Raw genomic sequence first — 26,643 nt, 5'->3', positions numbered from 1 at the left:
AGCCCGCCCTGCCGGCCGCGCGGGGCGGGGCTCTGGGGGCGGGACTGGCCGCGGCCCTCCCCTTTGTCTGGCCGGCTCGGGGGCGCAGGCGCGCTGGCCCCGCCCCGTGCGTCACGCAGCGCGTGCCGGCCCGGCCGCCCGCCCCAGCTGGGCGAGTCCATTGGGCCGGCAGTGCAGAGGGGGGCCGAACGGGCCGCGGTGTTTTCGCAGCTGTTTGCTCCGGTTCCGCCGGAAAAGAACGATCCCCGTGGGGGTCTCCGTATGGCTTCTGTCTTTGCAGCCGCGGAGAGAGTCGCGCCTAGGGCTCCGGCGGCGGGGCGGGGCGGGCGCGCGAACCGCTTCCCCCGCGTCCCAGCCCGCGTCGCGTGGTAGAGTCCGCGGCTTCATTTCCCGAGCGCGACCTGGGCGGCCTCCCCTTTCCTCAGCAGTCCCGCGCCGCCGAGCGCCGCTGTTCGGTCGCCGCAACTTTGACAGGCGTGTGAGTACCGCGGCCCGCGCGGAAGAAGCCGCACGCGCCGTGCAGGCCTCAGGGGACCGGGGCGGGCCGCCCGGACTGCGCTAGCGGCTCCGCGCCGTCAGGGACCGGGGCGCAAGTGCCGCCTGCGTGCCGGCTTAGGGGCGGTGGGCCAAGTGCGGCTCCCGGGCGGAACGCAAAGGGGCGGGGCCCGTGGGCCACGTGGCCGGCCGAGCGCTGCTGCGGCCCGGGCGGAGGGCGGCGGCGGGAGTGCCGGGGCCACCTGGGCTGCGTCTCGGAGGGTGGCGGGAATATCTGCCCACCTGCCGCCCGGGCCTGTCGGCCTTGTCTTGTGCAGCGAGCGTGTAGTAAGCACCTGCCGCGCGCCGGGCCTCGGCGCAGGCGCGGGCTCAGCCCTCCTGGAAGCTTGACGGCTCCTGAACGTGGCAAGGAACGGGGACGTGACTGCCCAGGGACCGGGGCTTGGAACGCACAGGAGGCGGTGTTGACGCCAGCCTCTGACGGGCGGGTGATGACTTCCTTAAAAAATGGGCACTTGCAGCAGGAGGAGGAAAGGCCCGGGCTGGAGCCGAGGGAGTGGAGTGGGGCGGAGATTGCACCGAGGCCTCTTGTCGGGTGCTGCAGGCTGAGGGGCCCCCTGGAGCCCTCGGGGTGGTCCCTGCTGCCGGGAGTCTCGGAACTTGACCCTGGGGAGTGGCCTGGCCTGCGGCGCGGGAGCAGCTGTGACAGCCCGGGCTCTGGGCGCCAGTAAGCGGCCTGGCTCAAGTGCCAAGTCTTCATCCCGAGCTCTCCGGTGCCCAGCTCTGTGGGCAGAGTGTCCCTGGGAAGGCGCCTTCTCAAGGCGCGCCTGGCACAAACTCGAAGGAGCAGGTGCCACTGTTGCGGAGCAGGGTCTGGGCCCCATGCCAGCCGGAGGGGGGCCTCCAGGCCCGGCCACCACTTCCTCCCCTTGGAGTGGGGCCGCTGTGCGAGCACTCGGGCCGCTGGGCCTTTCTCCTGGGGAGCTGCGTGAGGCTGCAGTACGCGGCGAAGGGCAAAGGTGGGCTAACGTGCTTGACTGGTGGTTTGGGGAATGGCGGGGTTCCCCCCCCAATGTATTGATTTCAGAAAGAGGGAAACTTCTATTTGTTGTTCCACTTACCCACAAGCTTGGCGATCGGGTCAGCGCTCTAACGATCTGCACTACCCAGCCAGGGCCTACATGAATGGTTTCTTAAAGGTGTTATTTTTTATAAAACCGACAAGAAGAACTTGTCCAGCACACCACATGCTGGTCAGTGTTGGCTTTTTGGGGGCCGCAGGCAGGAAATGCTGGCCTGAGCATTCGCCTGGCCCTGGGCCGATGTTTCGAGACGGCCTGTGCGCGTTGGCAGTGGGCGGCGGGGCCGCACTGGCCCCCCCACCCCGCCCCCGTGCAGACAGTGGAGACAGGGCCCAGCTCCACACGGACTCAGAGCCTTGCTTTCCCACCCGTCTCCCAGCTGCGTGTGAGCCCTGGACACGCAGAGGCGTGTGTGTGGCGTGTGCTTGGAGAGGTCCAGGAAGCGCGCGCAGCACTAGAGTTGCCCCCGAGGAAGGGTGCCGAGCCTGCCCTGCCCGCAGCCCTGGTCCCTCTGCACCTCACACCTGCGCGCGCCGTTCCCGTGTCCCGTGGAAGGCGGGCTTTTTGTTGTTATTGCCCTGCATGTACAGTCTGGGTGCTCCGGTGTGTGGCTGAGGGGTGACGTGGGCAGAGGACTGCCCGGGGCAGCGTCCGGAGGACCGGAAGGTGGTGTGGTCAGCAGGGCTGGGAGGGACTGCCCCTCCCAGAAACCTCACCCGCTCGCCCAGTGTCACGGGTCCCCCGGCGCCTCGGTGGGCACAGCTGTGACAGGCCACGTCCTCGTCTTCAGGGCCTGCCGCCAGGTGCCCTGTGCTGGCACCGCAAGAGCCGCTTTTCTGGCTCCGCAGAGGCTGAGAAGGGCCCCGGGGCCCACAGGCGCTGCAGGTTTTGGGGCCTCAGTGCAGCCAAGACTGTGGACCTGCCAGGTGCGGTGCTGGGAGTGTCGTGAGGGAGGGGTCACCTCTCTAGGACCACCTTTGCTGCATCAGCGGCCTTCGTCTCGCCAGGCAGGGCGTGGCCTGTCTTACGGAAGCCTGATGGATCAGGGCTGGGCCTTCCTGTCCTTCGGGGCTGTCCGGCTTGTGGCCCTGCAGGTCCGCATGTCAGCCGCCAGCGGGGACCCCTGAGGGCATTCTGATCCTTGCTCCCGCGTTTCCTCCCCGAGCCCTAAGCTGCGACTGCTGCTGCCAATAGAAGCCCCTGGGCAGGGGGTCGGATTGTCCCTGCGGAAGCGCGGGGTCCTTACTGGAGAGCTGTAGGTTTGTGTTTGTGTCCTCAAAGGGAAGTGTTCAAAACTCCAGCCCTTTTTCCTCCTAGGAGAGGTGGGTGTCTGGTTCAACAGGCCAGGAGCCAGAACCGGCGGGGATGCGGGGCTCCCGCGTCTGAGCCGCCGGGAGCTGTTGGGCTGTCGCTGGGAGATCCAGCAGCAGGGCGGGGGAGGCGGGAGCGTCCCTGGGGGTGCTCTTGGCCCTGTCCCCAGTGCTGGCCTCACGCCCACCCAGGTGGTGCTCTCCTGCCCCCGGCTGTGGCCAGCGGGGCCCTGCCTCCCCCAGAGCCAGCCTCTGGGAGCCCCCGTGGTGGGTGCTGCTCCTGCAGGGAGGCTGCCCCGGCCTCCTGTGCACTCACAGGCCAGCTGCTCCCCTTGGAATCAGCTTCTGTTGTCCACTCCCATGGGGGGCCCCATGTGTCCTCGGCCATCACTGACTTGAGGCTGCCCAGGGACCTGGGTGGCAGAGCTCCTGTTGGAGGAGGGAGACAGAGTCTTTGAGCTCTGGTCGCTGCGGGGGGTGGGGGGCGGAGGGGCCCAATGGGCAGGTCGTGCCCGGGGGGCCTTCCCGGAGCTGGGCGGTCTTGGTTGCTGGGGCGCAGCGCCGGGCGCCTGGCAGCTCCCACCCAGGAAAGTGCTGAAAGCGCTGTCCTGCGCAGCAGGGAGAAGGCAGGCTCTGTCCCCGAGACAGAGGCCTTTGGTGGCTGCCAAGACCCCTGGCGTGGTCCTTGTCACCCTGCACCTCATCTATTAGCCTGGGCTCAATGGCACTGCAGGGCGAGCTGGGTGGGGTCCCTCACACAGCTCCAGGGGGACAGGAGGGGCGCTCAGGCCCGGGGAGGAGCAGGTGGGAGGGGCTCAGAGGGTGCCTCCCAGGACCGGCCCCCTTCGGGGTGCCGCAGGTGCCGCGAGGGCAGCCTGGTCTCCTCCGGGGCCTTGGTGGCGGCTCTGTCTCGTGCTCGCCTCTGCTCCTCCGCCGAACTCACGAGCTCGCCGCCTCGCCTCGCGGGCCCTCTCGCGCCGCCCTGTCTGCCTGCCTCTAACCTTGCTCCTTTCTCTTCACGCTGTCCTAGGAGGGCAGAGCGAAAGTAAGTACCTCCTGTCCCACGCGTCCTCATGCCCCTCACCTGAGCCAGGGGACCCCGTGCGGCCAGGACTGCCCCGGGGGGCGTGGGGCCTGGCTCACCTGGCTGCTGGGCCGGGTCCCTCCTCCGGAGCACAGAGGAGCAGGATGTGCGGTTCAGCCTCTGAGCCAAGGTCCAGGCGCGTCCCTGGGCCAAGCAGCTTGCGCGGCCAGGGCAGGGCAGGGCTGTGGGCGGCCATGGAGCTTCGGCCCCGCCGGCCCCAGCCTCAGGCCCTGCGCCGTGTTCGCCAGCCATGGGAAGTAGCTTTTCCTCCCCTGAGCTGTGGCCCCCAGCGCCCCAAGCACAGCCTGGTCTGGTGCCGGAAGCCAAGGAAGGGTTTAGGCGAACAGGGTCCAGCAGGGCTGGGGCACCGGGGCCCTGCCCGGTCAGTCTGCTGCCCCCTCAGGGACAGTGAGTGATGTCACAATGCCCTGCCTCCTGGGCACAGCTCCTGCCTCCTGGCCACACGGCCCGGCACCCCAGCACTGCCCCTGCCGTCAGCCTGGCCTTGGTGAGCGCCGCTGCCTGCAGCGTGCCCAGGGCAGCCTGGGACCTGCTGGGACCGCGTAAGAGGCCGGCGGCACGGCCTCGGCGTGCCCTGCAGAGCATAGAGGGGCTTCACCCCATAGGGCTAGGCAGGTGTGGGCCTCATTCCCATGTCCCTCAGAGCAGGTGGGATTGGGTCACGGCTTTGTTTGGGGTGTTAGGGAGCGGCCGTGGGCGCCGCGTAGAGCCACAAGCCCAGGTGAGTTGGGGAAGGGCTTGCCGTCCGGGCCGGAAGGCTGCCCTGCCGCTGGAGACCGCATCCCCCGGGCCTGAGGGCCTGCCCGGCAGGCAGATGCTCTGGGCCAGGGGTCGGCCTTTGCTTAGGCTCCCCCAGCGACCCCCAGAAGCAGGGGCAGCAGGGTGTCCTGAGGGGCAGCTCTCACCCCTGGCAGGTTAGCCCCTGGGTGTCAGTCAGGGCGCTAGCCAGGCCTGGGCCAGGCTGGGAAGGACGCTCCACGCGGGTCAGAGCCACCCTGCTAAACAGGCCTCTGGATGTGAGCTCGGGGACTCCAGGCACAGCCTCTGAGCAGACTGGCTGGGGGCTTCCTGGGCCCGAGCGGCTCCAGCCCGAGGCTGCGGTGGCCCGGGCTCCCTGCGCGTGCCGAGGGGGAGCCGCTCAGCATTCTGGCCTGGTGGGCAGGGTGGGGACGAGGCCACCGCTGCGGGGCCGCAGACAACTGAGGCCACCTCCAGTGGGGATCCGGGACCAGAGGCCCCCCTCGCGGGCTGAGTGACAGTGCTCCTTGCACCGAATGGTGCCGAGACGAGGGCAGGGGTCTTGGTGTTCTGGGACTCCAGTCCCGGCGGCCCCTTCCGTGTAGTGCACCCACAGGTGTGAGCTGCCTGCCAAGCAGAGGCGGAGGCGCCGGCGCTGACCCAGGAGCCGCTGGCTCCTTCCTGGCGCACCTCATGTCAGCTGCCCCGAGGTGGTCGTGTGGGAGGCCTCCACCCCCCGCCCCCCGAGAGGCTGCCCCTGTCCGAGACCCTGGCAGCGGCCCGTGGTGTGTGCCGCCCTGGGTGGCGGTGTGGCCGTGGCAGGCGTGGGTGACGGGGCTGGGCGCACCGTGACGCGCTGTCCTCAGAGGTCGCCAGGTGCCCTCTCTAGAACCCGTTCCCCCAGAAGGGGCCGCACTTAGCGAGAGCACGGGACGTCCAGTTAAAGTTTCAGATGGACAATGAATAGCTTTCCAGTAGGAGTGAGTCTCACGCATTTTATGGGACGTACCTTGTAAAGGTTATTTGTTGTTCATGTGAAAGTCACATTAACTGAGTGCATTCTCTGTTTTATCTGGCATCCCGTTCGGAGATTCTATGAAAAAAGTTTTCTGAGGTTTGGAAACAGTGTTCTCTAGACCCCTTTGTAGAACTTGGGTGCACGTTGGATTAGAAAGGAAGTTTGGGGGGGGGAGTTTTGCAGTTACAAGAATATGGATATTTACACGCCCGTGTGCGTATGCCGCTGCTCTGTTGCTTTGCTGAGCATACCTCACGGGTTTGACTTGAGGTCTTTGCATGTTGCCTGATGGCACCTCCCCTCCTTGGGAAGCATCCCCGGCTCCTCCAGCCCCGCCAGCCAGGCCACCGAGGGAGGGGTGGGTCGCCGGCCTCCCAGGCTGGCTGTGCTCAACTGCCTTCTTGTGCTTGCTTTTAACGCTGCGCGGAAGATGAGGAGCGGGAAGGCCTCCTGTGCCCTGGAGACCGTCTGGGAGGACAAGCAGAAGCATGGGGAGGCTCCGCGAGCCGCCGCCCGGCAGCTCCTGGCCCAGGTGCCAGCTGTGAACGGGCCCGGCCAGGAGGACGCGGAGGAGGTGGACGAGGCCGAGGCCCCCGGCAGCTGCAGGGGTGGCCCCGGGAAGAGCCGTGACGGGAGGCAGCCCCTGCAGAAGAAGAGGAAGCGCTCCCCAAAGAGCTGGCTCGGCCGGGCGGACCTGGCCCTCATGGGCCTCTCGGCCGACCATGTCTGGCTGGACAAGCCGCTCTTCGACCAGGCGGAGAGCTCCTACCGCCAGAGGCTGGCAGATGTGGCTGCCCAGGCAGCCCGGCCACCGGCTCTGGCTCCCAGGGGTCCGTGCACCCACGGGAGCCAGGTGGCCTGCCACCATGTGACCTGGGGCGTCTGGGTCAACAAGTCTGCCTTTGACCAGGCTGAACGGGCATTCGTGGAGTGGTCTCAGGCTCTGCTGTTGGCCACGGAGGGGAGCTGCCGGCCGGGGGCCGCTGACACAGGCCGGCGGGCTCCTGCACCGGACCTGGCCCTCGCCCGCCATCCCGGCCCGCCAGCCAACGGCCAGCCCCCGCTGGGCAGTCTGAAGGCACTGGTGCGGGAGGTGTGGCTGGAGAAGCCGCTGTACGATGCAGCCGAGAGAGGCTTCTACGAGGCCCTGTTCGACGGCCACCCGCCGGGGAAGGTGCGCCTGCAGGAGCGAGCCACCCAGGCCGAGAGCGCCCGGCGGGGCCGCAGAGACCGGCGGTGCCACAACGGCGCAGGGAGCAGGCGTGCTGGGCCGCGGAGGCCTGACGGGGAGGCCCCGCCCTCCGCCCTGCCCTACTGGTACTTCCTGCACAAGGACGCGGAGGCCCCCTGGCTCGGCAAGCCTGCCTACGACAGCGCGGAGCGCCGCCACCACACTGCTGAGGCCCTGCGTGCGGCCGGGCGCCTCGAAGCCGTCCCCCTGGCTCGCCGACCCGGGGCCCGGCCCGGCCTGTCCGTGGCCTGTCTGAGACCCAAGTAGGAGAACCCGGCCGGCGGGTGCCCAGTCTGGCTCACCCAGGCCGGGCCGCATGCGCCCCCTCCCTGCCCCCACCCCGGCAGGGCTCTCCCCAAGACACCTGGACCCGGCCAGGTTGGAGGCGGGAGTGGGTTGGTCAGTGCAGCCTCCGGGGTCACCCCTTGGGTCACACAGGGCCGAGTCTGCCCCGCGCAGGGTTTTCTCCTTGGCCGGGCGGCTCCCAGGGGAGCACCGATGGCTCCTGGCCCTGGGGCCCCGCGGGGGCAACACGTGGGGGCCAGCACGCCCCGCCCGCCCCCTGTCCACCCCTGCCTGCCCTGTCGTCTGTGGCCACCCCTAAGATAAGGTATTGTCTGACGTGCACCAGTTCACGGCCGCTGTTGCCAGCCTGGGCCTGAAGGACACGTGCTGGGTGAGGCCGACTTGCCTCCAGCCTGGGGACCCAGGGCCTTGCCCAGGGACAGTGCCGTGCGGTGCCAGCAGCGATCGCTGGAGGCCGGGAGGGGGCCAGGTGGGGGCAGACCAGCGCCTGGGCCACGGGGTTCCCGGGCAGGTGGGCAGAGACGGGCTCAAGGGAAGATGCACAGCAGGGAGCTGGGGGCCCTGGGGCGCCTGAAGCTGTGCCCTGGCCGGGCTGGCAGGACGGAGGTCCCCGGGTCCCCAGGGAAGTGGCGCCGGCCTGGTGCCCACGCTCCTGGCAGCAGCCTCAGCCGTGCCCTTCTGCGAGGGTGACCTGGTGGCTTGACAGGGCCCAGCCCCATTGAGGTGGGGAATGTCCCCTCAGGCAGTGGGGGCGGGGCACGGATCAGAAACAGGGTTTAGGGAGCCGGCTTCTCACCGGCGAGCCCCACCTCCTCGTCACCCCGAGGCCCCTGGCGAGGCTCAGTGATGGCTGGGGCTTCTCAGCGCAGAGCTCGTGGGGTGGGGTCTGTCTCTCCATTTGTGAGGAGCAGGAGGGGGTCCGGGGGCCGGGTCTCTGGCCACTGCCCAACCTCGTCAGGCCATGGCGGGCAGCTGTGCCCGCGCGGCGACGGGCAGACGCAGCCCGCGGGCCTGGGTGGCTCGTGGGCTCGGCTTCCTGACCTCGGGACCCCAGAGAGCCCCTGTTGTATCTGTGGGTTTGCACCATGTTAGCAGAAGTGCTGGAAATATTTATTGAGAAATAATAGCTCGTTACACGTAATAAGACATTTTTATGAGAAATAGTTTCCTGTAAGAAGAAAATCCAGTGAGCGAGTGGCCTTTTTTGCACTTTGGAGTCTTTAGTGTCTGGCTAATAGGAGGCAGGGGAGTCCCCCCTGCTTCTGTGTTCAGCTGTGGGTGGGTGTTGCCTGACATAAATCCAGCCTTGCACAGATGTGTGCTGGGAAAGGGGGGCACCACGGGACCCCCCAAGGTTCCTGGCCACACTTTGAGAGCCGCTGTTCTCAGGGACAGTCAGGGACCATGCCCTGTGCACCGAAGGGCCCCCGTGTGGCCGTGGGAGCGGGGAGTGCTCTGCTGCGGAGCCTGGAGGCCTTGTCTCCTGAGGGCTGGGGCAGCCACCGTGCCCCCAGCACCTGGGCTGCCAGAAGGGGCACTCGTGCAGGCCAGGACCTCTTAGCGTCTCCTTTCCCTCTCAGCAGGAAAATGGCCACAAACTTCCTAGTGCACGAGAAGATCTGGTTTGACAAGTTCAAGTACGACGATGCGGAAAGGAAGTTCTACGAGCAGATGAACGGGCCTGTGGCCGGCTCCTCGTGCCAGGTAAGGGCTGTGCCTGAGGCCACCGGCTGTGGCGGCAGGGTCTCTGGCAGGGGGCGCAGGCACACAGGTGGTGGGGGGTGCCACTGCGGCCGCGAGGCTCCAGCCCCGCGCACACTGCTTGCTGCCCTGCTGAGCTTCGTTCTGCACATCGCTTTCTCATTCTCTGCACCAGGGACGTGGGATTCCTTTTTTTTTTTTTTTTTTTTTTTTCTTTTTTGAAATTAAGATTTTTTTTTTTAATGGAAATAGAAGATGGTTCTTTCTGCACTGTCTGCAGGAGAATGGCGCAAGCGTGATCCTCCGGGACATTGCGAGAGCCAGAGAGAACATCCAGAAATCCCTGGCCGGAGTGAGTACTGCGGCCCGCGCGCCCAGCAGTGCGCCTCACCTGCCGCCAGGACTGCCGCGTGCCCTGCCCTCGGAGCACAGCCAGGGCCGGGCGCGTCCCTGCCCACACAGGGTCCTGTGCCCACACCGCCGGGGCTTCTTACTCTGCATCCCTGCTGCCTGCTGGTGCTCACCCGGCTCCCCTGCCCCAGCCGCTCCCTCCCAGCCTGCTCCCTGCCAAGGGCAGCCTCCCTTTCCTCCTGGGCCTCCGTCTCCCCAGAGAGACAGGTTCACAGGGCGTGAAGTTCAAGTCACAGAATGGGTACCGTTCTGGATTTGAGGTCCAGACTTGGCTCCCAGGTCCCAGGTAGATTGTGAGAGGACAGGACCGTGTCCTCCTCTGCCCCAGCCTGGCTGTCAGGGCATCTCCAGAAGCAGACAGACATGCTCCGCCTTCCTGGCCAGGGGAGGTGGCCCCTCGTCATCCCTCTGGGATGAGGGGGTATCCCGTCCTGACAGCCAGCTGTCCTCACGGCTGTGTGTCTTGTGGAGACGCCAGGAGAGAACCTGCTCCCTTGCCTTTTCCAGCGTCTGGAAGCTGCTCGCAGCTCTCGGCCTGTGACTCCGAGCCAGCAGTGTCGCGATGCTGCCCTTCCCCGTGTCATGTGTCCTCGCTCCCCGCCTCCCTCTTACGTAGACCCTGGTGATGACACTGGGCCACTTGGACCATCCGGGGTCATCTCCCGCCTCCTCAGCTTCCTCACATCTGCACAGGCCCTTCGGCCGTGCAAGGTCACCTGCCTGCACAGCTGGTTCAGGTGTGCTGGCTCCTGGCCACAGGCCCGGGCAGCCATGGGCAGGCGTCCAGGAGGCGGGGCCACTGCTGTCTGCCCAGCGGGCCCTGTGTCCTGCTTCGCCCCTGCCTGCTCCTCCCTGCCTGCCTTTTGCCCAGCGAGGCCCTTGCCCCCAGGGCCTGGCTGTGCTGGTCAGCTGCTGGGGCCTGGTCTTTGGGGACGGTGCCTGCTGCTAGGGCTGGGGTAACAAGCCACACCACACAGCTTCAGCAGTTTTTCTCACCAGCCGAAGGCTGAAGCCCGAGGTCACGGTGCATGGGCAGGGCTGGTTCCTTCTGAGGCCCTGCTCCTTGGCGGGCAGAAGGCTGTTCTCTTTCCTTGTCTTTGCCTCCTGTTCCCTCTGTGTCTTACACGGATGCCAGTCGTTGGGGTAGGCCCCCCACCCTGATCTCCCCGCCCCATGCGCACACCGGGCAGCAGGGCTCGGTTCCCTGGGCCGCCGGGCCCCGGTGGGAGGAGCTGTCGGTGGGCATGGCACGGGGAGCCAGGTGCTGTGGGCAACAGGCCAGAGTGCGCTGTGTGCTGAGGGTGGGAGCCGAGACTGGGGGCGGGTGGTCCTCCCCGCTCCAGCGTGAGCTGCAATGCGGGTGGTGTGCTGTTCGCTGACTACAGTAGGGGCTGCATTGAACTAGAGGGGAGCGCCGTGAGCAGAGCCCACCCTGGTCTGCACAGCTGGTCAGTGCTCCTTCTCCAGCCACACGGTGCCCTGGGCTGGCCCTGCTAGCAGCAAGTTAGTCTGGGCTCCAGGACAACATCAGCCTTGCACTGCCTGGTGGTGCCTGTCCTCTGTGGGACCTTTGCCTGCCTGTGCTCTGCGGGCACACAGAGCAGCGGCCTGTCCCGTGGCTGCACGTGGGGGCCTTGGGCCCTGGGCTTTTATCATGACGGGTTCGGGGACGGCAGCCCCGGGGACGAGGCCAGGAGCACAGCATTCCTGGACCCGCTCCACAGGGTGTGGCACAGGCCTGAGCCGCGTCGCCTGGAGGCAGGCTCCCTGGGCAGCGTCGCAGGTCTGCCGGCGGCCGGGCCTAGTGAGCCAAACGGTGGGTGCACGGCGGGGCCGCGGGCACAGTGCCGGCTGGCGCAGGCGGCCGCCCTCGGCGCAGGCACGCCCCTTCCGGACCCTGCCGGCCCTCAGCTGCTCTCCCCTCCTGTTGCAGCTCAAGGCCGTGCTGCCCAGCCCCCCTGAGGCTTCAGGCCAGCCTGCCCCCGGGACCGTAAGTCCTGCTCCCCGCTGCCCGTGCCAGGCAGTGGCAGCTGTGTCTCTGAGCTTTCAGTCCTGTGCTTTGTGCTTGGCCAAGAATGTCACCGTGGTCCCCGGCGCGCAGCCCTGCTGTCGGGCATCTCCCAGGCCTCCCCCCAGCTCATGGCGGTGCTGTTCAGTGGCTGTGAGCGGGGGGCCTTGGAGCGGGGTGAGCTCCAGGCCCTCACCCTCCCCTTGCCTTGCAGAGCTCAGGCCCTGGGGCCTCCAGCGGGCCCGGCGGAGACCACAGCGAGCTCGTCATGCGCATCGCCAGCCTGGAGGTGGAGAACCAGAGCCTGAAAGGCGGTGAGGCCCCGGGCCTGGCGGGCGAGGGGGCCGCGGAGGGGGCCTGTGGTCTGACCGCCCCTTCACCCCCGCAGTGGTGCGGGACCTGCAGCAGGCCATCTCCAAGCTGGAGGCCCGACTGAGCGTGCTGGAGAAGAGCGCGCCTGCCCACCGGGCCACAGCCCCCCAGACCCAGGTGAGTGCCCTCCTGACCGGGGTCCCCGCACGTGGAGCGGCAGAGGAGCCGGGGGCCGGCCCGGGAGGCAGTGTGGGCTGGGGGCCTGGGTCCCAGTTCCTCCGGGCCTGCCGGCCAGGGCGCATAGGTCTCAGCACCCCCTTCCCCGGCAGCACGTGTCCCCCATGCGCCAAGTGGAGCCCCCCACCAAGAAGGCGGCCACTGCCACGGAGGATGACGAGGACGACGACATCGACCTGTTCGGCAGCGACGAGGAGGACGACAAGGAGGCCGTCAAGCTGCGGGAGGAGCGGCTGCGGCAGTACGCGGAGAAGAAGGCCAGGAAGCCCGCGCTGGTGGCCAAGTCCTCCATCCTCCTGGATGTTAAGCCTGTGAGTGGCCGGCCTCCGGCCGCTCCTGTGTGGGTTCAGGAATCGGGAGCAAAGGAGAGGAGGGGGGCAGGGCGGGCGGAGACAGACTGTTCGCAAGCTTTGTTCAGAGCTGTTCTCTGCGGCACTGGGGGCCTCCCCGGGTGTCTGCAGGCCCGTGACCCAGCCTCTCCTCCCCCTTCTCCCCTAGTGGGATGACGAGACGGACATGGCCCAGCTGGAGGCCTGCGTGCGCTCCGTCCAGCTGGACGGGCTGACCTGGGGGGGCTCCAAGCTGGTGCCGGTGGGCTACGGCATCCACAAGCTGCAGATCCAGTGCGTGGTGGAGGACGACAAGGTGGGGACCGACCTGCTGGAAGAGGAGATCACCAAGTTCGAGGAGCACGTGAGTGGGCGGGCCGCGCCGGCAGGTGGGGTGGCAGCGGGTGGGGCCTGTGGGACGCTGGGCCCCACGTGACCCCCGGCCCCTCCTCCCTGCAGGTGCAGAGTGTCGACATCGCCGCCTTCAACAAGATCTGAGCCCTGCAGGCACTGCCGCGCGAGCCTCTGCCGCTATTAAAGACTGAGGCCCCCGCCGTCTGGCTCCTGTCCTGGAGGGGCCCTGTGGGTGGGGGTGGTTGTGCGCAGCACCCTCCGGGCCCCGGCCTCAGCGGGCCTGTCTGCCCCACACCTGTGGTCCCCGAGGCCACCGCCACCCTCCCCTTTCTCGGCCATGGCGCAGCCTTCCCACGGCTGTGACCCCTGCCCGCCCGGCCCCGCCTCTCGCTTCCTGCCGTCCTCAGTCACCCATTGAGGCCACGTCCAGTGCCAGGTGGTTAAGCCGGGAGGGAGGCAGCAGCGACCCAGCCCTTTCCCCTCCTCCCACTCCGTGCCCAGCCGCGCGCCTCGGTGGGAGCAAGCCTGCCAGCCTGCAGCTGTGCGGCAAAGAGCTCCCAGGGGCCGGCCTGGCCCTGCTGCGGTGGCCAGCGACCAGCCGCACCTGTTCTAACCGGTGCAGGGCCCTGGCCCCAGGCAGGTCCCAGGACACTGCGGGACATTGCCCTGTGGAGTCCCGCCTGTCCCCTCTCCAACCTGGTCCGTCCATCTGTCAGTATCATGACACCTCGGGTTCCTCTCCAGACTGGCCAGTGTGGCTGGTGAGGTGGCCACGCCCCCTACCTGGTCCGGATGTGTGGTGGCTGCAGTGACTGCACAGGGTTGAGTGCCCACTTCGTGGCGGCAGCCCCAAGGCTGCGCTCAGTTTTAAAGGACTCCTGGGGGGCTCAGGGTGCAGGATGTGGAGGCCTTGGTGCCAATGAGGGGTGGGCGCTGCACCAGTGGTGTCTGAACACTGCGGGCCGCGCCCAAGAGCAGGAGCTCACTGCGGAAGCACCTCTGTCCCCTGCCCCTCCCCAGCCTGGGTTGGCTCCCAGTCGGGCGGGGACGACGTCTAGCTGGAGGTGGAGTTGCCACTGCACTCTTCTACCTTCTGCACCGAATGCAGAGTTGGGGGGGACCATGCTTCGAGGGGCTGGGAGGATCCGGGAGGACAGATAGATTCCCACATCAGCCTAGGTCCCACCGCTCCGACCGTTCTGTGTCAGAGCCCGTCAGACTGTCCAGCTCATTCTTGTTACGGAAAAGGCGGTTGCTTCCCGGGTGTCCCCACCCTCCAAACTCCCAGATTGCGGCGCGTCATGATTAGCAGGATCTGGGTACCGGCTATTGGGGAGCGGGTGTCACGTGGGCCGGCTGGGGCGGGGACCGGAGTACAGGCACTGGGGCAAGATGGCAGCAGAGCAGGATCCCGAGGGGCGCGCGGCGGCGCGGCCGCTGCTCACCGACCTCTACCAGGCCACCATGGCGCTGGGCTACTGGCGCGCGGGCCGGGCGCAGGACCTCGCCGAGTTCGAGCTCTTTTTTCGCCACTGTCCATTCGGCGGCGCCTTCGCCCTGGCCGCGGGGCTGCGCGACTGCGTGCGCTTCTTGCGCACCTTTCGCCTGTGCGACGCAGGTACCCGCTGCTTCGTCACCAAGGATCCCAGCACCCAGACAGGCCCCTCCCACTCGACGAGCTCCCCACCTTCATAAGACGCCCCAACTAGCCTTTCCTTCCCCATGCCCCAAGGAGCCCCCGCCGGCTGAGGGGAGGTCTCCAGCCCCCAGCGAGCCCCTCTGCCTGCGCGCTTGCCCCAGCCCACGAGGGCCTTTGTCGCCCCCAGACGTGCAGTTCCTGGCCTCGATGTTGCCTCCAGACACTGACCCCGCGTTCTTCGAGCACCTCCGGGCCCTTGACTGCTCCGGGGTGACGGTGCGGGCCCTGCCCGAGGGCTCCCTCGCCTTCCCCGGCGTGAGTGCGGGCTGAGCGGGGCGGAGGGGTGGGCCCGAACGAGGTCAGGCGGCTGCCAGCTGACACCCTACCCGCAGGTGCCGCTGCTGCAGGTGTCGGGGCCGCTCCTGGTGGTGCAGCTGCTCGAGACTCCCCTCCTCTGCCTGGTCAGCTACGCCAGGTGGGGCCAGCCGGCCGGGCGGGCGCAAGGGAGCTGGAGCTCGGACTTCCGAGGACCGGCCCTTGCGGGTGTGGGCGTGGCTCCGTGCCCCGTGTCCGAGCTCCTCGCTGAGGCGCAGGGTCCCCTGCTCACTTGCTCCCCACAGCCTCATCGCTACGAACGCGGCGCGGCTTCGCCTGATCGCGGGGCCAGAGAAGCGGCTGCTGGAGATGGGGCTGCGGCGTGCTCAGGGCCCTGACGGGGGCCTCACAGCCTCCACCTACAGCTACCTGGGGGGTGAGGGTCAGGGAAGGAGGCAGGGTGGGCAAAGGTGGAGGCCCGGCCTGAAAGCGCCACGCCCCCCGCCCCCCCTCCCGGCCTGAAGCTCCCCAACCCTCCCCAATGCCCTGACCTAGGCTTCGATGCCAGCAGCAATGTGCTGGCAGGACAGCTGAGGGGCGTGCCCGTGGCGGGAACCCTGGCGCATTCCTTCGTCACTTCCTTTTCAGGCACTGAGGTGCCCCCTGACCCGGTCAGTACCCTTCTCTCCCCTGCTGAACTCCAGAGGGCAAACTCCGAGGCCCGCCCTTGCCTGGGGGAGGGGTGGCCCAACCCAGGCTCTGCTCGAGGGCAGATGCCACGTCTGGGCCACCAGGCCACCCTGGGCAGGAAGCCGCACTGGGAAGGCGGCAGGCAGGCGGCAGGGCCCCTCATCAGACCCTCAGCCGGGTGTGAACCAGACCCCACCGTGCACTCGGGGTCCGCAACCCTTCGCTGACCCCTCTCCCTAGATGTTGGCTCCAGCGGCTGGCCGGGGCCCCAGCGTGGATCTGGCCACCCTTGTGGAGGCGTGGCTGGAGCGTGTGTGCGCCCACCTGGGGCTGGGAGTGCAGGAGCCACACCGGGGGGAGCGGGCGGCCTTTGTGGCCTATGCCCTGGCCTTTCCCCGGGCCTTCCAGGGCCTGCTGGACACCTACAGTGTGAGGAGGTGAGGCCCAGGCACCCCCGGGGGGCCAGCAGAGCAGCCGCAGCCTCCCGACCTGCCTGTCCCTCCTGCAGAAGCGGTCTCCCCAACTTCCTGGCCGTAGCCCTGGCCCTGGGCGAGCTGGGTTACCAGGCTGTGGGAGTGAGGCTGGACAGCGGCGACCTGCTTCGGCAAGCCCAGGAGATCCGAGGGCTCTTCCAGGCCACAGCTGCCCAGTGAGCCCTGGGGCGGGGGGCTGTGCCTGCAAGAGACCCGTGTAGGGGCACTGGAGTGGAGGGAGGGAGGGAGGGAGGGGCCCTTCCCTTCCCTTCCCTTCCCTTCCCTTCCCACAGTGGGAAGCTCTAGCCTGGAGCTGCCTCAGTGGAGACATGGTGGCCATGCTGGGGAGGCCAGAGCCCGCGTGGGCGAGGGCAGGTTCTGCCAGGGAGGCATGGGCAGGCATAACCAGCGGGAGCCCTGGTGGGTCAGGGCTTCAGAGGAACGCTCCCCCGCCCCCATCACAGGTTCCAGGTGCCCTGGCTGGAGTCCGTCCCCATCGCTGTCAGCAACAACATCGACGAGGCAGAGCTGGCCCGGCTGGGCCGGGAGGTGGGGCGGGGCCGGGAGGGGCTGAGGAGGGCGGCGGGGAAGGCCCTGGGCCCGCTGGAGCTGGCCAAACTCAGGGCTCCTCCCCCACCATCTTCCAGGGCAGCGAAGTGAATGTCATTGGCATTGGCACCAGCGCGGTCACCTGCCCCCGCCAGCCTTCTCTGGGCTGCGTCTACAAGGTGGAGACAGGGACTGGGGCCCCGTGGGGGCGGGCCGTGGGGTCCTGGGCTTGGGGAGAAGGGCCCGGCTCTCGACACCCTGTCCCCGCAGCTGGTGTCCGTGGGAGGCCAGCCGCGAATGAAGCTGACCGAGGACCCCGAGAAGCAGACGTTGCCTGGGAGCAAGGCCGCCTTCCGGCTCCTGGGCTCCAACGGTGAGGCCCCCCTCCGGTTGTGCCGCTCGAGGCCCTAGGCCCTCACGTCATTCTTGCCCCCCTACACACACACACAGGGGCTCTGCTATTGGATGTGCTGCAGCTGGCAGAGGAGCCCCCGCCCCAGGCTGGCCAGGAGCTGAAGGTCTGGCCTCGAGGGGCCCAAGCACCCTGCACCGTGCGGCCGGCCCGGGTGGAGCCACTCCTGCGGCTCTGGTTCCAACAGGGACAGGTGACCACTTCGCCCACCCCCTTCGCCCACACCTGCAGCCCAAGCCCAACCCCGACGCCGACCCTGAGCCAGCCCTTTCCTCTGCTCTTCCCTCAGCTGTGTGAGCCCCTCCCGTCTCTGGCAGAGTCCAGGGCCTTCGCCCAGCTGTCCCTGAGCCGCCTCAGCCCCGAGCACAAGCGGCTCACGCAGCCTGCGCCGTACCAGGTGGGTGGAGGCCCGCCTCGGCCGCGCGCCCCCGTGCGCTCCGCCCGCGCGGCCGCCCAGCGTCCGCTCCTCTTCTCCCTGCAGGTGGCGCTGTCTGAGAGGCTGCAGGCCCTGGTGCGCAAACTGAGCGACGGGGTCCCATGTGAGCGCGCGGCAGGGCCGTGAACTTAACACGAGTCACACTGTCCCCCTCCCTCAGTTTGTCCTGAGTCTTTTCTTTACCGGGGCTTCCGGCGGACGACTCTTGGGGGCTCGTGGGTGGGGCGCGGCTGGGACTCAGAGGAGGGCTCCTGTCCCTAGGAAGGCCCAGGTCTGGCCGGGAGGGCGGCCAAGGGGGCGGGTCTGAGCTGGGCCTGGGGCCGGTTGGAGGTGGGCGGGGCTTCGGGGGAAGGGAGGGCTTAGGTGCCCACCTGGGACGGTGGGGTTGCTGGGAGGGCCTCTCCCTGCTGGAGGCTCAGCTCGGCACAGAGCCATGGGGTGGGGGTGAGGAGCCAGTCAGGGGGTCTCGGGGCTTCTTGTGTCCAAATGTGGCCCCAGGCTCCCACACCTGCCAAGGGCCCTGGGTCAGTGGGACACCTCAAGGTTCCCAAGGCAAAGAGAAGTGCAGGCGTCCCCTGCCACTGCTGCTGCCAACCTTGCACGGCTCGGCACGGGGTTCCCGTGCCCCTGGGCTCCACCCGCACAGCTCTCTCCAGCCAGGGCATCTGTCGCGGGGTCCGCCGGGCCGGCCCAGGCCGTGGGGACCCAGCTCCCAACCCAGCAGCCTTGGGGAAGGCGGAGCCGGTGAAGAGGCTGAGGGCCCAGGTGGTGGCTCAGCTCTGGGCACCTGGCCAGCAGTCCTGAGCTGGCCCCGCCTCCCCAGGCAGGAGAGGCAGGTCTCCCCTGGCTTTGGCGGCCTGGGCTCCAGAGGAGCTGCTCAGGAGGAGTCCTAGGCTCCGCGCATGCAGAGGCTGGGCCCAGGCCTCTCCTGCCCAGGCACCGGGGGGTGGGGGGAATGGCAGGCAAGGGCGTGGGGGAATGCTGGCTGGCGGGGGCCTTCCCGGGGCACTTCCGCCTGCCCAGGCATTCGGCCCGACCAGCTCTTCCGGCTCCCTGGGGCCAGTGTGGGCCATGACTGTTATGTCACTGGGTCAGGGTGACGGTGGAGACTGGGGGCAGAGGCCTGGTCAGGCCAGTCCAGGGGAGCATGAGGTTTGCAGACACGGACACACACCAGCAGCGGTGCCGGAGCCCGGAGCCCTGTGCCCAGCCCCGGGGCAGGGGCGCCCCACACTGTCCCAGACCCTGAGGGCCCGCGCCCGGGATGGCGGCGCCTGCCAGAGTGCCCGGGAGGCGGCAGGTGCAGCTCCTCTTGCCTCCTGGGCCCCGCCCCAGGGCCGCCCCGAGGTCAGAGGTGGCAGCCGGTCATCCCTGTCCCCAGGATGTCTGTCTGGCCGGGTAGGAATGCAGTGGCTCTGCCTGGACCTGACTCAGCGCGGGGCTGGGCTCAGACTTCTGGAGCCTGGCGGGGCCTCCCCGGGCCGTCCCCACCTTCCCCGGACCCCCTGCCCAGTGGGGTTCGAGGGCAAGGCGAGGGCCCGCCTTCCCTTCACCTGCACCCAGGCTGTCTCCTGGGGCCCCGCCCCCTCTCCCGGGCCCTGGGGGGCGGAGCCAGACCCCAGACGCAGGCTTCAGGCTGGCCCCTCACCGCCAGCATCCCAGGCACTTCCCGCGCCTCCAGTGGGCGCCCTGCCGGGGACACCTACTTGTGGCTCCCCATCACGAGCACGCAGAGCAAACACTCACACGGGACCACGCCCGTCCCTGGCCCCGCCCACCCGGAGCCTGCTTCTAGGTCAGGCCTGGGCAAGGCTTCCTGGGAGGACCCTTGGCAGGTGCTGCAGGCCAAGCCCCACCACGGGCTGTGTGTGGCAGCCATGGCCGGGGGTGTGTGGGGCCGGGCCTGGGGGGCCCCTGTGGGGGCCCTCACCCTGACGGCTCTGGCTGAAGGGATCCGGGCCAGCCAGGGGGAGTCCATGGGAGCCCCTCCCAAGGACCCTGAGCCCGAACCTGAGCCAGAACCTGAGGGAGAGCCTGGAAGCGTCCCCTCCGCTCCGACAGCTGTCCTGGAGCCCTGCTCCCTGCCCCGTGCCCAGGAGCCCGCCCCCGAGGGGCCCTGCCAGGTGAGAGGGCGGGAACGGGGGTGAGGGGTGGCCCGGGGGACAGGAGACCTGGAAAAGGGAAGCTGGGACCAGGGATGGGGGCCGATCAGCCTCGGGACAGTAAGGAGGCGGAGGGCTCCACGGGGGGGGGCGGTGCTGGGGGGCGGGGGCCGGGGAGGAGAGCTGGGAGAGGCCAGGGGACTTCACACACCCCACCTGCTCCCCAGCCCCCGCAGCGTTCCTGGGAGGAGGGGACCCTCTCCGACCTGGCGTTGTACACCGTGGCCTGCCTGGAAGAGGCTGGCCTGGCGGGGACGCAGGCAACAGCGCTCACCCTGTCCTCAGCCCTGGAAGCCCGCGGGGAGCGGCTGGAGGACCAGGTCAGCCCCCCCGCCCCCCCTCAGTCCCCCTCCAAGGTTGGGCGGTTGGAGCAAGCAGCTTGACACAAAAGCCCCTTTGAGGCCACTCCCGGCCACAGGGGGCCCAGAGGGCAACATCGGAGAGTCAAGGGGGCCGATCGCTGACACCTGCCTCTCCACGCCAGGTGCACGCCCTGGTGGCCGGGCTGCTGGCGCAGGTGCCCAGCCTGGCCGAGGGGCGGCCCCGGCGGGCTGCCCTGCGGGTGCTGAGCTCGCTGGCCCTGGAGCACTCGCAGGACGTCGTGCGCGCGCTGCTGCCGTGCTCGCTGCCCCTGGACCGGTAACCTGCCCCGCCCCACCCACCAGCCACATCCCCACATCCCCACATCCCCACGCGGCTTCCTTCCCCTTCCTGCTTGGCTGCAGAGGCGGCCCCCGTGCGGCAGGTTGTGGAGGGGGCAGGGCCTCCTGATTCCCTCCCCGCCCACTCTTGTCCCACCTACCTCTCCGCCCCGCCCACTTCGAGGTCCTTGGTACGGGTTCCGGACTCCTGGCCGAAATTCTCCCTCCCGGGCACCTCTGGAGCGCCGCCTGGGGGTGCGCTGCAAGGCGGGGCCAGCAGGCCAGGTGGCTCTGTGTCTCAACACGCTGGCTCTTCGGTTTAACTCGGCCCAAGAGAGGTTACCTGGTCCTGCTCTGAGTGTTGTGTATATTGCCAGGCGTGTTCCCCTGCGGCCGGTCTGACGGGGTTCTGAGCCGTCCACACCAGGCAGCTGACCCTGCGGGCCCTACTCTGTGTGGGCTATACAGACGCCATTTCTTTTGTTTCTCTGGCGGCATAGAGACTTGTGGGGGGAGGGGGATGGTTTACTGGTCCCCCCCCCAACCTCCCGCAGCAGTCCACCCTGACCGGGGTCTCCTGGCATGCCAGCTGGGACCTGGGCTCACAACCCCACACCCCCAGGACGGCGGCCGAGCTGTGGCGCAGCCTGAGCCGGAACCAGCGCGTCAACGGGCAGGTGCTGGTGCAGCTGCTGTGGGCGCTAAAGGGCGCGGCCGGACCCAAGCAGCAGGCCCTGGCAGTAGGTGACTCCAGCCAGCACAGCCAGGGAATGCCCCCTGACCCCCGGCCCGAGGGGGCGGGTGAGGCGGGCCCCAGGGGGCTGGGGCAGGAAGGTCTCGCCAGAGTTCCACCCATCGAAAACGTCCCCCGAGCGTGGGAGGGCATGAGGCGTTTTCCTCCTCCCGCCTGCGCTGTGTCTGAGCCTGAACAGGCTGCTCACTCCACAGGCCACTCGCGCCCTCGGGGAGATGCTGTCCGTGTCCGGCTGCGTGGGCGCCACGCGGGGCTTCTACCCACACCTCCTCCTGGCGCTGGTCACACAGTTGCACGAGCTGGCCCAGAACCCACGCTCCCCTGATACCCCCAGGGTTTGGGCCCCATCCCAGCGGGGGCCGCCGCACAGCCACACCAGGTGAGGGCGCACACTGGGAGGCGAGGGCTGGACCAGTGCCCGCCCCCCCCCCTCACTGCCGCCTCTCCTGCTGCCCCATCTCCAGCTGCACGATAGAGGCCCTGAAGGCCCTGCTCACTGGGGACGGCAGCCGCATGGTGGTTACGTGCATGGAGCAGGCGGGAGGCTGGAGGAGGCTGGTGGGAGCCCACACCCACCTGGAGGGTGTCCTGCTGCTGGCCAGGTACCGGCGTGGGGGTGGGGGAAGAGGCAGGGGCACGAGGGGGGTCGGGTAGGGGCTTCCCCAGGGGCGAGGCCATAAGTGGAGGGAAAGTTCCCATTTCATCTCATCCCATCCCATCCCAGCGCCATGGTGGCCCATGCGGACCACCACCTGCGGGGCCTGTTCGCTGACTTGCTGCCCAGGCTGCGCAGTGCCGACGACGCTCAGCGCCTTACGGCTATGGCCTTCTTCACTGGGGTGAGCCTGTTTCTGGGATGGCCTTGGTGCCTAAGCGTTGCCCCCTGCCCCACGGCCCTGAGCGTGCTGACTCCCTGTCCCCCACCCAGCTGTTGCAGAGCTGGCCCACCGCGCGGCTCCTTCGGGAGGAAGTCATCCTAGAGCGGCTCCGCGCCTGGCAGGGAGACCCCGAGCCCACCGTGCGCTGGTTGGGCCTGCTGGGCCTCGGCCACCTGGCGCTGAACCGTGGGAAGGTGAGGCACAGGGCCGGGTGGGACTGGGCGGGGTCTGCAGGCGGCCTCCCACAATCCCAGACTGTGCAGGTGCGACACGTGACTGTGCTGCTGCCTGCACTCCTGGGCGCGCTGGGTGAGGGCGACGCGCGACTCGTGGGCGCAGCGCTGGGCGCGCTGAGGAGGATCCTGCTGCAGCCGCGGGCGCCGGTGCGACGCTTGAGCACAGAGCTGGGGCCGCGTCTCCCTCCGCTGCTGGACGACGTGAGCCCCGCCCCGCCCCGCCCCGCCCCGCCCCGCCCCGCCCCAGGGCCCGCCCCTCAGGGGCACAGCCCCCTCCCCAGGCTCCCCCTCAGGCCCCGCCTCCTTGCTCCACCCAGGCCACGCCCCCAGACAGCCGTTTCCAGAGCCCTTCTCCCTCGGGGCTCTGCCCTGGCGGCTGACAACTGGTCTTCGGGCAGGCCCGGGACTCAGTGCGTGCCTCGGCGGCGGGGCTCCTCGGGACGCTGGTGCGGCGGGGCCGGGGTGGGCTCCGGCTGGGGCTCCGAGGCCCCCTGCGGAAGCTGGTGCTGAAGAGTCTGGTGCCGCTGCTGCTGCGCCTGCATGACCCCAGCCTGGATGCTGCTGAGGTCAGCCGCCCCCGGCGACACTGCTGTCCCATCCGACCCCCTCCCCAGCCCCGCCCCAGGCTTCCCCAAGGACTCGCAGGTTCCCGGGCCCCCTGCCCTGAACTTGCCCACCCCTCACGCTGGCCACACTGAGGCCACCTCTGCTACCGTCTGGGCTCCTCACCCTCCTCCCTCCCCCTGCCCCAGAGCTCAGAGTGGACGCTGGCCCGCTGTGACCGAGCCCTGCGCTGGGGCCTGCTGGAGGAGGTGGTCACGGTGGCCCACTACGACAGCCCTGAGGCCCTAAGCCGCGTCTGCCGCCGCCTGGTCAGTAGGCGGGGAGTGATGGTGACGGGGTACGGCCAGTGGCCCACTTGGGCCACCCTCTCCCCCCAGGCTGAGTGTCCCTGCCCCCGGCTGAGGCGGAGGCAGGTCTAAGGCCTCCGGCTCTGACCCCTTGCCCTGGGAGCTCCCCGGGCTCGCCTCAGCCGCCTCCTCTCCACGCAGAACAGGTTCTCCCGTCCTGCCCTGAGCCCTTGTGTCCCCAGGTTCAGTGGTACCCGAGCCACGTGCCCCGCTTCCTGAGCCAGACGCAGGGCTACCTGAGGAGCCCACAGGAACCCCTGCGCCGGGCAGCCGCCGTGCTCATCGGTGAGGCGCCCCGGGTGTCCAGCTGCCCCGCCCCCCCCGCCCCGGGTTCTGGGAGCTGGGCCAGCCCCGCCCTGCTGGGGGCATGGGGCCGGCACTCACGGGTTTGCCTCGGTCCAGGCTTCCTTGTCCATCACAGCAGCCCGAGCCGCATCAGCCAGGACCTGCTGGACTCCCTGTTCCACGGTGAGGGCCCAGCGCGCCAGGGTGTGCGGTCCTGGAGAGGCGGCAGGTGCCTGGGCTGAGGGGGTGGGAGTGCACGTGCCTGGGGCGCCTGGCGGCCCTTCCTGAGCCACCCTGTCCCTGCAGACCTAGGGCAGCTGCAGAATGACCCCGAGCCGGCCGTCGTCGCCGCTGCGCAGGTATCCTCCCAGCAGGTGGCGCTGCTGGCCCGCGCACAGGCCTGTGGGTGGGGCCTGCGCTTCTCCCGTCTCCGCCTGCGCCCCGCCCGCCGCGCCCGGCCCCCGCCAGTCTACCCGGAAAGCCCCTTCCAGCGCAGGAGCCTCTCAGGTCGCTGGAGCTGTTCTGGCGCGGGCTGAGCCTGACCCGAGGCCGTCCTCGGGCTGGGTCCAGCCCAGTGAGTGCCCGGGATCTGCGTCTGGCACCCCACCGCTCTCTGGCCAGCCCTGGGCCCTACACTGGTCGCTGGTGCCCCCGCCCCGCCCCGCCCCGCCCCCGGGCCAGGCCTCCTCTGCGGGAGCTCCGCGCTGCCATGGCCACGTTCTTCAGAGGGACATCAGCGCTTCCGTCCGAGCACCATTTCACCCGCAGCCCCTGCAAGCACGGCCCACCCAACCCCCCTCAGGCCTGCGGCTCTCCCCGCCCGCTGAGGTGTGCCGGCCCCTGGCCTGGACGGCACCAGACCTTCCAAGGAGGGTCCGGTGCAGGACACTGTGAAGCCCCGTGACCTGCTGCCCTTTCCGGGCCCCGTCCCGGCGGGCCTCTCCGCCCTGCTGGCCAGCCCGCAGCCCTGCAGCCCGGCAGCCCGGCATGCACCCCACGCCCTGCCAGCTCGTGTCCTGCCCTGACCTCCGGCCGGCACCTGCCGCTCCTCCGCCTGGCACCGCCTCCTGCCTGCTCCCCCACTCCCGGTCGCCACCTCAGATCAGGCCCCACTCGGGCCTCCTCCAGGAGGCGGCCCCGACCTCTCCACTGGACACCACAGGCCTGGGGTTGTACCTGTGGGACCAGGTGTGGGGCGCCGGCATCTACACCCCCACCAGACTGAGCCTGTGCGCTGGTACCCCGCACCCTGCATGGGGTCGAATGAGGAGGGTGTGACTGGACACGCAGGGAAGGAGCCCCCCAGAGACCTCCCAAGAACGCAGGGCTGTGGGCGGGTTCCTCGACCCTGGACGCCCCCCCCGAATGCCCTCCTGACTTTCAAACCCCTCCCTGCAAGCTGCTGCCCCGGAGAGGCCTCGACTCGCACAGCCCCTTGGAGGGCTGGGAGCAGTCCCTCCAGGCCGGGACCCTGGGGGGAAGGCCTGGGGTCCTGCCTGCCCCTACGAAAGTATCTGAAGTAAACCCATGTGGATCAGAGGGGTCCGGCGTCTGTCTGGGGCGGGCGCCTGGGCTGAGGACATGGCTCTGATGCTTGGGGCCTGGGCCGAGGCCGGGCTCAGGCTGGGGTTACAGGTAAGGCAGCATGTGGGCAGGAGTAGGGGCACCGGGGTCGGAACTCGGGAAGGGGTCAGGGGCTCTGGAAGGTCTTCTTAGGACTTGGTCTCTGTAGAACCAGGATCAGGGTTTGAAGGGTTAGTTCAGGTCCCACAATTCCAGATTCCAGACGAGATTAAACATGAAGTGTGAGGGGGACATGCCGGACCGGCCAGGGGGTCCTCGGGCCCCCATGAAGTAGTAGGTGGCGGGTGCATCCCAGACGTCTGTCCTGGCCTCGGGGGTCCTCAAGCTAGTCGCCTGCCGGGGAGCCCTGTGGCACTGGGTTTTTGTCCTGCAGCAGGGCCTGCGGGGAGCCACCGACTCAGGCTGCGCCCCAGCCTGGCTCAGCAGGAGCCTCCCAGGTGCCCCTCCGTGCAAGCCCCGCCCCCTCACAGGCCAGAGCCAGACCCAGGGCGAGCATTCCCGTCCACTTCTCCCAAACCCCTGCACGGAGGCGCTGGCCAGCAGCAGGCCGCACAGTGATGCCGTGTGAAAGGAGAACCCCCTCAGACGTGGGGCTGGGGCTGCTTCCGCAGGGAGCCCACAACCGCCCTGTTGCAGGCTGTCTCTTGCGCAACACAGCTGCCTGCTCATGGTCATGCGTCTGTCCACCTGTCCCCTACTTTGGCTCCGCCCAGCCCCTGGCGGCCGGCTGGTTGCTCTGCCTGCCAGGCGGAGGTTCCTGAAGGCCAGGCTATCATTGCTGGGCCCTGGGAGGGGGACCCTTCTAGGGGACTTCTCTGCTGGGGTCCCCCGGAGGTCCCAGGGGGCGCAGCAGCCTGGTCCGCCACAGGCTGCCCCTGCAGCCGTGCCGATTCCACAGCCCTGCCCCAGGCGAGCACCCTCTGTCTGTGAGCGTCCAGGGCGACCCGGGCCATCGCCCCACCGGTCGCAGTCGAACCGCCGGGCGGACGCGCCTCTGAGTGTGCTGCCTCCCACGGAGGTCCCGCCTGGCTTGATCTTGATGCTGACATATTCTCAAAGCCCTGGGGACCCAGGCCGTGGGTGGGTCTAGAACCTGAGAGCCAAAAACTGGACTCTCCAAATGGGGCTTGGGTGGGGCTGGCCAGGACCTGCCTTTCCCCTTGCCCTCAGGACAGTGTTTCCAGAGCCCAGAAGCCACACTCTTGTACCTGCTGCTGCTGCTGCTGCTTTAAAAAAAAACAATTTATTTTTAGAGAGAGGGGAAGGGAGGAAGACATGGAGAGAAAAACCAGCATGTGGTTGCCTCTCGCCCGCCCCCTGCTGGGGACCTGGCCCGCAGCCCAGGCCTGCGCCCTGACCGGGAAGTGACCTGGCCCCCCTTTGGTTCGCAGGCCTGTGCTCAGTGTGCTGAGCCGCGCCAGCCTGGGCTGTTCCTGCTTCTTTAGTGCTTTCTGAGACCTGGGCTGTTCGTGTCCCACTTCCCTGGCTTCTGCCTTTCAAGTCACCCGAACGAGGGCTCCCCGGCGAGGACCACGGGCCCTGGAGAGACAAGTGGGCCCGGAGGCCTCGAGCTTCACGCACCGGCCGATCTCTAGGGGGTCCGCCCACTCGCATGATCAAGGGGCACTGCCCTCTGTTTTAATGTTAATGCCACTGTTGGGCTCGGACCCTGCGTTTGCATAGGGGTTGATGTCCCCACTGGACCGCCTGCTTCTCCTCTTCAGCAAATCTGGAAGCTGTGCGCCTTCAGCGCCGTGATGGGTGAGTGGCCTCCTGTTCCCACCCAAGGAGAGAGGCAGACCGGCCCCCCTCTGCAGAAGGGCCAACTCCCCCGGGCTCTCCAAGCTCCCACTCCATCCCCATGTACGGGGTCCCTGCGGTGCCCTGGGTCCCATGGCTGCGAAGCAGTGCACTGGGCGGGGCACAGGCGGAAGGCCGGCTGCCCTGGTGCGAGGCGCCACTTCCCAGAAGACCCAGAAGGACCCAGAAGCTTCCCCGAAGCCCCAGGAGTGTGGGGTCTGTGCGCTGGTCAGCCGCACGT

General features: G+C 68.7%; 3 protein-coding genes across 9 annotated transcripts; all 3 read left to right on the top strand.

Annotated features, from left to right (window-relative positions):
- Nucleotides 1-354: 354 nt before the first annotated feature.
- EEF1D (eukaryotic translation elongation factor 1 delta) lies at nucleotides 355-12,831 on the top strand. Of its 7 annotated transcripts, none has more exons than XM_054590551.1 (9): nucleotides 6,151-7,242; nucleotides 8,869-8,989; nucleotides 9,267-9,338; nucleotides 11,331-11,387; nucleotides 11,620-11,719; nucleotides 11,794-11,894; nucleotides 12,047-12,265; nucleotides 12,453-12,647; nucleotides 12,743-12,831. In XM_054590551.1, the coding sequence occupies exons 1-9, from the start codon at nucleotides 6,179-6,181 to the stop codon at nucleotides 12,779-12,781; spliced, it is 1,968 nt and encodes a 655-aa protein (XP_054446526.1). In that variant the 5' UTR covers nucleotides 6,151-6,178; the 3' UTR covers nucleotides 12,782-12,831. The 7 variants fall into 7 exon arrangements, with proteins under 7 accessions (XP_054446531.1, XP_054446530.1, XP_054446526.1 ...); XM_054590550.1 differs by having other exon boundaries at nucleotides 8,866-8,989; XM_054590556.1 differs by lacking the exons at nucleotides 6,151-7,242; nucleotides 11,331-11,387 and adding an exon at nucleotides 355-478.
- A 1,182-nt stretch (nucleotides 12,832-14,013) lies between these two features.
- Nucleotides 14,014-17,300, top strand: NAPRT (nicotinate phosphoribosyltransferase). Its single transcript, XM_054590560.1, has 13 exons — nucleotides 14,014-14,255; nucleotides 14,464-14,591; nucleotides 14,669-14,751; nucleotides 14,897-15,027; nucleotides 15,147-15,262; nucleotides 15,522-15,718; nucleotides 15,790-15,930; nucleotides 16,219-16,303; nucleotides 16,402-16,482; nucleotides 16,574-16,676; nucleotides 16,754-16,908; nucleotides 17,005-17,112; nucleotides 17,197-17,300. The coding sequence occupies exons 1-13, from the start codon at nucleotides 14,030-14,032 to the stop codon at nucleotides 17,275-17,277; spliced, it is 1,635 nt and encodes a 544-aa protein (XP_054446535.1). The 5' UTR covers nucleotides 14,014-14,029; the 3' UTR covers nucleotides 17,278-17,300.
- Nucleotides 17,301-19,028: 1,728 nt separating this feature from the next.
- Nucleotides 19,029-23,554, top strand: MROH6 (maestro heat like repeat family member 6). Its single transcript, XM_054590559.1, has 14 exons — nucleotides 19,029-19,274; nucleotides 19,481-19,633; nucleotides 19,798-19,952; nucleotides 20,577-20,694; nucleotides 20,903-21,087; nucleotides 21,173-21,310; nucleotides 21,433-21,547; nucleotides 21,637-21,780; nucleotides 21,850-22,023; nucleotides 22,221-22,388; nucleotides 22,575-22,694; nucleotides 22,916-23,018; nucleotides 23,136-23,201; nucleotides 23,325-23,554. The coding sequence occupies exons 1-14, from the start codon at nucleotides 19,029-19,031 to the stop codon at nucleotides 23,552-23,554; spliced, it is 2,115 nt and encodes a 704-aa protein (XP_054446534.1).
- Nucleotides 23,555-26,643: the final 3,089 nt, after the last annotated feature.

Source organism: Pteronotus mesoamericanus, unplaced genomic scaffold, assembly GCF_021234165.1.
Source record: "Pteronotus mesoamericanus isolate MK-2021 breed Mesoamerican mustached bat unplaced genomic scaffold, CSHL_Meso_final scaffold_174, whole genome shotgun sequence".
NCBI classification, from domain to species: Eukaryota; Metazoa; Chordata; class Mammalia; order Chiroptera; family Mormoopidae; genus Pteronotus; species Pteronotus mesoamericanus.
Note: the sequence above shows the minus strand (reverse complement) of the source record. Positions and strands in the feature narration are given on the sequence as shown.